Here is a 10,904-nt window from a genome sequence, read left to right as displayed (position 1 = left end):
ACCTCTCTGTGCCTCAGCTTCCTCATCTGCACAACAGGGGTGGATCAAGGTGGTGGAAAGGAATGGAACTCGCACGTGAAGTGCCTGGGCCAACCCCCGACCCCTTCTTCCAGAGAAGCTCCCTTTTTGCCTGTGGTATAGACCAGGCTTGCATATAATTTTCTAAAACATTTTTTCCCCAGTTCTTTCAAAAAGGGATGACTTTGTCCATTTCGGTCCAGCCTTCAGCTCCCTTCACTGCATCCCCATCTGCCCCTGTGATGGGAACTCACTCAGGGTCTCAGCTGTGATGTCAGGAATGGAGGGTGCAAAGGTGAACACCTACCTTTGCCCTTGGAGCCAACCTGCCTTCTCCAATCCAGATAATAAAGTCAAGGCCAAAGTGTTTCCTTCAAAAAATAGTTTATTCTGCACATTTCCTAGTAGGCTCTCTGCCCACCGTTCCAGGGTAGCAGCTACTCATAACTTGTCTTTCTCTCCAAAACCAAGAGGGCCTTCCCAACAGAAAAACCTTCAGTTCCCAAAGCAGCATCGATTCTTCTCCTCACTCCAGCAAACCTTGGGGTGGAATAATGAATAATTCACCTTCTCCCACCCCTCACTGCCCTGCCCCACCTTCATTTGCCAGGACTGTCACTGGCTGATGGTCAGATTTTGTCTTTTTCAACTTGGATACCCTCAAGCATCCCAGCTTTTGGAGGCTTCCTTGGGCAACCTCATGGGCTTCCACATTGACCAGGCATTACATTCAGCATCCTTGGACAAACCGCCCATCAGAGCAGCGGGTTGTGGCCAGCTCCCTCCACCCCCAACTCCGCCCCAATGGAAGAAACCAGAGGATCACAGGGCCCCAGGCTGTGCCGCCTGCAGAGCCAGGAGCTGCTGGGTGCATTGCAACGTCCTCCCTGAGCAAATCGGCATGGTCACCACAGTCCAGTCCTTAGTCACCGACAGCTCTGCCCCTCGGGGTCAGATCCCACCATCGGTGCTCATCAAGCCAGCAGGCGAGGGAGCAACAGTGACTCAAGTGGCCCTCCAAGGGAGCAGTGGTGACTGTCACAGAGGTGACACTCGTGAGCAAGCTGGGCCGTGGGTGTAGTAAGGGATTCCTCTCCGCCTCTGTGCTCCCCACTTGGGCAAGAGGAGGGTGCATGTGCAGGCTGGGGGCCAATCCTGCAGGGGGAAGGGGCAGTCCTCATTTTCCTTGGAGGGAAGAGGCGGGCAGAGGACCTCAAGCTATGCGAGAGCATCCTCCGGAAGCCCTGAAACCTCCAGCTGGGCACTTCCATTCATTTTGCTTTCCCTCTCTCAAAAAAAGAATCCCTGGCAACCAGTGCTAAACATGGCCTATCAGTGGGACCCTCCTAGTGATTCACTAGTGCCATTTGGGGAACAAAATAGCATTTCACTCTCTCAATAAAAAAATCATCTGGTTGAAGATGGTGGCTCATGCCTGTAATCCCAGCACTTTGGGAGGCCAAGGTGGGTGGATCACCTGAAGTCAAGAGTTTGAGACCAGCCTGACCAACATGGTGAAACTCTGTCTCTACCAAAAATACAAAAATTAGCCGGGCATGGTGGTGGGCACCTGTAATCCCAGTTATCTAGGAGGCTGAGACAGGAGATGGCGGTTGCAGTGAGATCATGCCACTGCACTCCAGCCTGCGTGACACAGTGAGACTTCGTCTCAAAAAAAAAAAAAAAATTCATCCATACATTTTCCTGGGTGACTAGACAGTATCCAAAGAAACATCATTACAAAAATAGGTTTTCTCTTGTCCTGTCTATATATATATATTTTTTTTTTCCTTGGCCCATTTATTTGGCTGAAATATATGAGATGCTTACATCTAGTGCTGGTCTCAGAGTAAAAAAAATAAAAGATTTCATGATGTGGTATCCAAGGATCCTAAAGAACGCCTGGATCCCACATGCCAGGCACTGTTTTGCAAAAGGAAACAGGGATGTTTTAGCTTGATTAGATTTAGTGATGCAATAAAACTGCTGTCTTCAGAGACAAAACAAAATAAACTTCCCAGCTATGGAGAGGAGGCTGTTTTTGTTTGGAAGAGGCACTCCTGGGCCTTTTATTGAGATGGGTGTCAGCTCGGAACCAGCAGCCCTGCAGAAGTGCCCAGGATTTTCTTTGTTTAAAAGCAAGTCTTCAGGGTCTGCTGAGGGTGTACGGGTGGTGGGTCTGGGTGGTTCCTTTTGCCATGGTCCCGGGAGTGGCCGGGCGGGCCAGGGTCAGGTGGAGGCCGGGCTGTCCATGGTAGACAGCAGGTGAACGACCTGCGCCCGCTCAGCTGGGCTGATGTGCTGGCTCAGGTATATCACACAGTCCACGGCCACCTCGGGGTTTTCTTCAACCAGGCTGTGGGGGAGGTGAGAGGAGGGCTGGGATCACTCCAGCCACTTTTTCAGTGGCCCCAAGGGTGGCAGAGTCCTTGTGTGGGGCCACACCCCAGAACCCAGAGCTCCCGAGTCCCTGCTGTGGTCCCCATGGGGGTGATGGTCCTGTGCAGCAGGAGGGGCTGTGACCTGAAGTTCAGGATGCCTTGAGGCACCACCGTCCCTACTGGTCACTGCTGTGTGACATGACCTGAGACAAGACACTGCCTTGAGTCTCAGCTTCATCCCCAAAATGGGGTCCCCTGTGCTCGACTCTCTCCTTCACGGGGTGACCCCATGGCAATTGGGGGAGGAGACCCTCTGGAAAGGTCAACACTAGCGTGGAAGCCAGCAGCCTGAAGGCTAGTGGTTCCAAATGTGGGTTCTGTGACCAACCCTGCTCCAGCTGTGACTTTGGACAAGTCCATATTCCAGCAAGTTTCATGAGTTGGAAGCATCTCACACGGCCTTCAGAGTACCTCTAGGCTCTCTGTCCCACCCCAGCCACTGTGCTGGGAGACCGGGCATTAGGGAGTGTGGTCTCTTTGCTGGGGAGCGGGGAGGGGGCGGGGACAACCCCAGACGGCACAGGGTGGCGGGTTCAAGTGGCTGCATAGGAGTCGGGTAGCTAGGGGTCAATCCAGGCTCGGGTCCTTGCCAGGAGGCTGGGAAGCAGGTGCGGTGGCCACTCACCCTCGGATGGTCTTGAGGACAGAGTCGTGCTTCAGGTACGTGATGTTCTCACGGATGGTGGAGCGCGGGCCATCCCCCGCCTGCCAGTGCTGTTCCAGCCACTGCACAACCACCTGGTTGTTGTCCCACAAGTAGGCCTGGGGAGAGGGCAGAGGATGCCTCAGAGAGGGACCCAGCTGTGGGCCGGCTGCCTCAGCCCCCAGCACCCCCTGTGCCCACCGGCCTCGTTCTCACCCCAGGCCCACCTTGACAGCCCCCTCCGTCTCCACGAACCAGCGGCGCAGCATGGACTGGATATGCACGTGACTCAGCTCCCCGCTGGCCTGCAGGATCTCCTGCTTGACCTGGTCCTCCAGAAGGAGGCGGCGCAGACGCCAATACAGGAAGGTGCGTGCGGTCTTCCACTCCAGGATGTCCTGTGGACGAGCCAGGCTTGAATACCCGGAAAGGGAAGGAGGAGACGGGACACTGGCTCTGACCACACCCATGACAGTGGCTGCCCGGGGCTGGGCCCAGGCTCTGAGATCATTCCCAGATCATCCCAGGCAAGCAAGCTGAGGCTCAGGGAGGAGAAGGCACCTGCTCAGAGCCAGGACGTCACCAGGACTCCAGACTGGCCATAGGTGAAAAAATGTCCCCCATAAAAACCCGGCACCCACTTCTACCTCAACCGACACAAACACAGGCTCGTGTGAGGCACGAGTCAGCTGGGAGGGAGAACAATGCAGCAAGAGAACCAATGAGCACTGGACATGGGTAGGAGGTGACTGTGGGAGTCCTTGCAATGGTGAGGGGTGGGGTGAATGCTGGACAGGAACAATGGTTTCTACCGCTGGTCCAGGTCCAAGCTGACCAAGCCATCAGACTAGTGATCCCTGAACTTTGCTGCTTATTAGAATCTCTTGGGGATCTTTAAAAAATACGACCGCCTGGCTTCCATCCAGGTGTTTGGATTTCACTGGTCTGCAGTGCCACCTGGGGATCAGGATTATTTTAAAGTTCCCAGGTGACTCCCACCTCCTGCAGCATTTGACCCATCCCAACCACCACCGCCCTCCCCACCGCCGAGCCCAAATGTCCTCCATGTTTTGGAAAACAGGGTGGGCTCTTTGCACCCTACACGGCAGCTGTGGCTCTCACAGATATGACGCCCTTCTCCAGCATCCGGCCAGGTGTGTCGTGGAAGTCGGCGAACTGCACCGCCACCTGGTGGTAGATGGGGAGCAGCAGGTCCTCGCGAGCCTTCAGCCGGCCCTCCAGGTCCTTGCGGTCCTTGTCTGAGAGATCAGGTTCCCCTGCAGGTGAGCAGAAAGGCCAGTCAAGCCACGGAAGCTGGTCATATGTGGTGGGGTGGAGATTTTTTTTTTTTTTTGAAGAAGGCACAAATCAGGATTTGCAGGACAGGCCTTGCCTTGTGAGAGGTCTGAGCTTTAACTCTGATATTACCCCTGCTGCTACACAAGCTGCCCTCAGCCCCCTAGGACCCCCAGAGTCCACTGGCCTGGCCCCCACCCCAGGCCCATCTTGATGGCCCCCTTTGTCTCAGATCAAATAGCTAGTACAGTCTCAGAAATGCACTCACAATTGCAAGACAGCATTCAACATGCAACTCTACATTTTCCCCTTCCCTCAGACCCACTGTGCTTGTAGGATACTATATCAATGATTTTTAGTACACATTGTAAAATATGATAAGGGAATATTATAAGCAACTCTATGCCAAATTGACAACTTAAGATGAAATAGACAAATTCCTTGAAAGACACAAACCACCAAAGCTCACCTAGGAGGAAACAGATAACACAAATAGTCCTATATATAACAAAGAAGTTGAATTTATAGGTAAAAACCTCTATCAAAAACATAAAGAAATAATGCCAATTCTGCACAAACTCAGAAAATAGGAGCGAACACTTCAACTCATTCTATGAGATCAGCATTACCCTGATACCAGCCAAAGAAATTACATGCACACAGTGTAAAAAATCTTGTGAATAGCACAGTTATAAAGACACTGACACTTAAAATGGATATTTAAATATCATCTTGTGGCCAGACTTAGTGGCTCACGCCTGTAATCCCAGCACTTTGGGAGGCTGACGCAGGCAAATCACTTGAGGCCAGGAGTTCAAGACCAGCCTGGCCAACATGGTGAAACCCTGTCTCTACTAAAAACACAAATATTAGCCAGGTGTGGTGGCACACACCTGTAATTCCTGCTACTTGAGAGGCTGAGGCATGAGAATCACTTGAACCTGGGAGGCAGAGGTTGCAGTGAGCTGAGATTGTGCCACTGCACTCCAGCCTGGGCAACAGAGCAAGACTCTGTCTCAAAAATAAACAAATAAATAAATAAAGATAATTACATCTAAAGATGACAAGTAAAACAAAGCTGTCATTCAAACAAAATTAGTAAAATATCTTATGTCTGATTGGGAATTCTAAAGGAACATTTTGCCACCAAAATTCTGATATTCCCCATCAGCCCCAAATACTTCAATTGCTATCTTTTGTGTATGCTGAGAAATAAATTCACGATGGCAATATATATATATAATGTTAAAAAGGTTGATTTAGAAATGTGAATGTCCTCCAATCATGGTAGCTCATGCCTGTAACCCCAGTATTTTGGGAGGCTAAGGTAGGTGGATTGCTTGAGCCCAGGAGTTTGAGAACAGCCTGGGAAACATGGCGAAACCCCACATCTACAAAAATACAAAAATTAGCTAGGCATGGTGTTGCGTACTTGTAGTCCCAGCTACTCACGCTGAGATGGGAGGATGGCTTATGCCTGGGAGGCAGATGTTGCGGTGAGCTGAGATTGCACCCTGCACTCCAGCCTAGGCAATAGAGCCAGACCTCAAAAAAACAAAACAAAACAAACATACAAATGTTAATATCTTTAAAAATCTCACAGTTATTATAGCTGTATTTTGGTATTTTTTCATTTTATTTTTAACATCCTAGAAACCCCCAGCAGTGGGCCGGCTGGGCCTCTCTTGACCTCTGAGAGGTGAAGCCTTTGGGACCCCCTTACCTAGCTGTTCCATGAGCTTCTTGTAAGCTGGATCGATCCTTCTCATGGACTTTATCAGATCTTTCTTTCGGAACTTAATCTCCACTGTCCCCTCTGGTTCCAGAACACCACCCCTTAAAAGAGAAGAGGTAGGGATGGGGGTATATGAGGCATTGACCAGCAAGCAACGGCTAATGGATGTGGGGGGAGCTGGAGGGAAGAGAGCCAGAAGATCTGGGTGTCAGTCCTCAGCTCTTTTACCCCCACACATGCTGTCTGCCCTTAGGCAAGTCACTTTCCCTCTCTGGGCCTCTGTATCTTTACCCACAGATGGAAAGACTGAGCCAACTGTTTAAAATAATGCTTTCTGAACTCTGGAGGGCCCCTTTCAGGTCTAAGAGTGTACGACTTTTTCCATGGCAGCATAACCCTCCTGCTCTCCAGCCACAGTCCTCTCTAACTTTGCTAATTTCTGCCCTCCTAGAGGAGGGGCACTGTTTCCGATCGCTTCAAATCTCACAAAAGCACCTTGAGAGCCCAGCGTAGTCTTGTGTGAGCTGTCCTCCCATTTCCAACATACATTTTCTTTTCTTTCTTTCTTTTTTTTTTTTTTTGTTTTTTATTTTTTTTAGACAGGGTCTCACTCTGTCACCCAGGCTGGAGTGCAGTGGCACTATCTTGGTTCACTGAAATCTCTGCTTCCCGGGTTCAAGTGATTCTCCTGCCTCAGCCCCCGAAGCAGCTTGGATTACAGGCGTGTACCACCATGCCCAGCTAATTTTTGTATTTTTAGTAGAGACGGGGTTTCACTGCGTTGGCCAGGCTGGTCTTGAACTCCTGGCCTCAAGTGATCTGCCCCCCTTAGCCTCCCAAAGTGCTGGGATTACAGGCATGAGCCACCACGCCTGGCCTCATTTCCAACATTTTTATTTACCCCTCATTCTCCCCCTGCCCCCTTTTGCTTTTGACAGCTTAGAAGCCCTGAAGAATGCTATCAGTAGCTCTGAGCTTCCTGGTGGCCAGCATGAAAAGTTAGCAGTGACTCCATTCAAGTGCTGCTCAGTATCCTGAGTCTTCCTGGAGGACTGACCTCAGCAGTCCCTGACAAGGGTCTAAGTGCCCTGAATGCAGGACAAGTTTGGCCCATTTGCCACCATATCATAATGTCTAGCAGAATGGCTGGCATACAGTGAGGTAATCAATGGATATTCATTGAATTAGCAAATGAATGAGGGAGTGAACACAGGAATGCCGTGCCTATATTTGGAGTAGAATGACTCTTGAGGCCTTGACATCCTGTGTAGCATGTAGTTTTCACTTCAAAGTCATCAGTCACTGTGCTGTGAACATTATTGTCATCATCCTTTCTGTAAGAATCTCTGGAATAAATTCCTCCTAAGGAAAGTGCCAAGGAGGTTACCTCTCCCGCGAAGAACCGGTATCCTCTCATGCAAGTATTCATTCAGTCATTTGTTTAGCCAGTATTTTCTGACCACCTACCAGGAGTAAGGCACTGTGCTAGACCCTGGGATATAAAACTGAATAAAACATTTCCTGTAGGAACTCATAGCTTTGGGAGAAGCTCAGAGTCTAATGAGAGATACATGGCTCATCATATTTCCCTTTTCATCCTGGCTGCCAGGAAGTTCAAGTGCTTTTGGTCTTTCCTTTTTATTTTTTGATTGCAAACTTCCTTGGGAAGGGGGAGTAGAAACCATGAAAGAAGAGACAACATTTCTCCACCACTTACAGGTTCCAGCCACTGCATCCCTCCGTGATCTCCCAAGGTCATGGGCTCTCAAGGCTGGGAGAACAAGAAAAGGCTAAGCCAGGCTAAGGGCAACACACCCACCTGCTCTCTTTGTCTGCATACATTTCTATGCACAGCGGGTTGATGGTGGCATCTATGACCACCCAGGAGCCTCCCCGGAGCTCCGCATAGGGCGGGATATAGATTAGGATGGGCTGTTTGTATTGTCTAAGGCCGTCCACGATGTAGGCTCCAAACTTCAGCACCTGGTCATACATGTCTGAAAAGCAAAGCAGCCTCCCAGTTCAGGGCCTCACTCATCCACACATGAAACCCACTGCCCTAGTTGTCCTGGGGGTCCTGGGAGAGTGAGCCCAGCTGGGAGGCCTGGAGAGCACTGGGCTGGGATTCGAGAGCACCGATCGCTCTCTAAGTGGCTGTGTGACCTCGAACAGGTCATTCACCCAGCGTGGGCCTCAGTGGCCTCATCTGTGAAGGCACAGGGAAAAACCAATCTCTAGGATTCTTTCCAACTGGAATTGAAATGCCCTCACCCATGACTGTCCCTGCCCTGCCCCACCATTTCCAGCAAAGAAAACCCTCGCTAACAGTCACACTGATCCTTCCCCAGTGTGCATGGGCAACATGGCCCTTATCTTCCACCAAGACACATCTCTCCAGGTCCCCAGGCACCCTACATGAAAACAAGAATGCAATAATAACAGCACTGACAATCACACTGCATGTCAGCAATTAGCTCATCAGACCCTTACCTCTGCCCTCTGAGGTTGGTCCTGTTCTTAACCCCCTTTTACAAAGGAGGGAAACTGAGGCTCAGTGATGTCACCCAGCTAACAAGGACTCACAGCAGGTCTGTCTGCCTCCCATCCAGCTCTGTCCTCAACACCCCAGTGATCCAACAGCCACTCTCTCCCAAAACATGCTTGGTGGCTTAAAAAGCCCTCACACAATTGTAAGGTCACATGAGGCTCAGAGCAGCTTTCTGCAGAGGGAAGGGTGGACAAACATCCTCCTCACCTTGCCAAATGGGGAGGTGCCTGCCCAGGTCACCCGGCAGCTCCTGGGGCTGCCCCTCCCTGACCTGCACCTCATGGTGTGGCCTATAGAAAGTGACACTTTGCCTCCAACCCTCAGTTCCTCATTGTTTTTTTTTTTTTTTTGAGATGGGGGTCTCACTCTGTTGCCCAGGCTGGAGTACAGCCTCAACCTCCTGGGCTCAAGCAATCCTCCCACCTCAGCCTCCCAAATAGCTGGGACAATAGGCATGCGCCACCATGCCCAGCTAATTTTTTAAACATTTATTTTGTTTTTGTGTAGAGACAGGGTCTTGCTATACTGCCCCAGGCTGGTCTCAAACTCCTGGCCTCAAATGATCCTTCTGCCTTGGCCTCCCAAAGCACCGGGATTACAGGGGTCTGCCACTGTGCCCAGCAGTTCCTCATCTTTAAAACGGGGTGGTGGGGCACCTGAACAATATTTTCTCCTCAGGGTTGTTGGGAGACACAGCTAAGATGATGATGGGCACAGACTAGGACATTAGCATCACCACCCAGAGGGTGCTGTCCTGGGTGCTGACCCCAGGCTGACCCCAAGGCTTTGGGGTAACCATAGGCAGGGAGGGGCTTACCTTTCATGCCACCGGAGAACCCCCTCCAGTTGGCAAAGATCATCAGGGGCAACTTCTCCCGGTTGAAGTCCTTGATGGCCTGGGCGGTTTTGTAGGCTGAGTCTGGGAACCACACCTGTCCTGCCTGCTGAATTATCTGGAACACAGAGCTGCGGGGATCAGATGTCTCTGCACAACCACAACCCAGGAAACAGGGACGGCTGCCAGAACCTCGCTCTGGATGGCAGGCGATCTGATCTGTGCTGGCCCCAGCACCAGAGCCAGGGCTCAAAAGGATGGAAGCCCCATCTCCTCCGCTCGGGACCAGGCTGACCCTCCCATTGCAACCCAGCAAGGTTCCCGTTGCCCTTGTTTACAGGCTCCGAGGGGTGCCGAGCTCGTCAAGGTCACACTGAGTTGGGGTAAAGCCGGCCCTGGAACCCAGCCCTCTTGACTCCTGAGCTCTTCTCAGTCTGTGCCCTGGCCTAGCGCAGAAACAGCCACAGAGGCAGGGCAGGAGGTGGGAGGGGTTTCTAGGGACCTTTATCATCTGCTGAGGAAGCAGCAAGATGGTGCAGCCATTTATGCAACCCATAGAGAAAGTGTCAGAGAAACAGGCACTGAGCCCCCCAGGGCCAGGGACTGCACTGGGTCCCCTGCTTCTCCACCTAAGTTGGCAGGGCAGGGATGGGACCCCCACGCCCAGGACCCACTCTCGACAGTACCGCTGGCTGAACCAGCAGCCACAGCTCCCGGCCCCCTCACCTTGGCCTCAGAATCCAGGTTGGCAGGGTCTGCAGGGACTGCCACCTCCACAGTCCGTGTCTCCACAGCAATCACTCCCACGGGAATCCCCCCAAGCCTGGAAAATGAGCACCAGTGAGCCAGGCCCTGGGCAGCACCCCAGGCGCATTTGGGGACCTCTGGGTGTGGGGGTGAGGGCACGTGGAGGAGAATGCTCTTTTTAATCTGGCGGATTATTTTATTGGAAGGCAAAGAAAAAGCCCCAAAATGGTAAGAGCCTCGAAAGGTAGCAGACCTATTGGTGCCCTTTTTGAGGCAAGAACCATCAGAGGAGGGCTGGGATGGTATAAGGGCCTGGAGCAGCATGAACCACTAGAACTTTCTGTGACAAGGGCCACGTTCTCCATCTGCACTGTCCAATACAGGAGCTGTGGGCTGCATGTGGAACGTGGCAAGTGTGAGGAGTGGAACAGGTCATCCTCTGTCATTTTGACTTAGTTCAATTTAAACTGAAGGAGCCGGGCATGGTGGCTTACGCCTGTAATCCCAGCACTTTGAGAGTCTGAGGCAGGAGGATTGCTTGAGTCCAGGAGTTTGAGACCAGCCTGGACAGCATAGTGAGACCCTGTATCTGCAAAAAATAAAAAAACCGGCTAGGTGTGGTGGCACACACCTCTAGTCCC

At 51.6% G+C, this 10,904-nt stretch overlaps 1 protein-coding gene across 12 annotated transcripts in view; it reads right to left on the bottom strand.

The window, feature by feature from the left end:
* Positions 1-385: 385 nt before the first annotated feature.
* The window catches only part of ACACB (acetyl-CoA carboxylase beta), a 155,854-nt gene continuing 145,335 nt past the window's right edge, over positions 386-10,904 (bottom strand). For 9 of the 12 annotated variants that reach the window (XM_055358978.2, XM_055358976.2, XM_055358977.2 and 6 more), the window contains 8 exons: positions 10,243-10,339; positions 9,499-9,634; positions 7,953-8,130; positions 6,122-6,234; positions 4,225-4,379; positions 3,330-3,500; positions 3,085-3,221; positions 386-2,374 (listed from right to left, as the gene is read on the bottom strand). In XM_055358978.2, coding sequence (XP_055214953.1) covers positions 2,248-2,374; positions 3,085-3,221; positions 3,330-3,500; positions 4,225-4,379; positions 6,122-6,234; positions 7,953-8,130; positions 9,499-9,634; positions 10,243-10,339 — 1,114 coding nt within the window. In that variant the 3' untranslated portion in view covers positions 386-2,247. The remainder of the gene's footprint in view (positions 2,375-3,084; positions 3,222-3,329; positions 3,501-4,224; positions 4,380-6,121; positions 6,235-7,952; positions 8,131-9,498; positions 9,635-10,242; positions 10,340-10,904) is intronic. The other 3 variants (XM_055358980.2, XM_055358981.2, XM_063694295.1) reach the window with 1 other exon arrangement.

Source organism: Gorilla gorilla, chromosome 10, assembly GCF_029281585.2.
Source record: "Gorilla gorilla gorilla isolate KB3781 chromosome 10, NHGRI_mGorGor1-v2.1_pri, whole genome shotgun sequence".
Taxonomy (NCBI): domain Eukaryota; kingdom Metazoa; phylum Chordata; class Mammalia; order Primates; family Hominidae; genus Gorilla; species Gorilla gorilla.
This window is presented reverse-complemented; position numbering and strand designations above follow the sequence as displayed.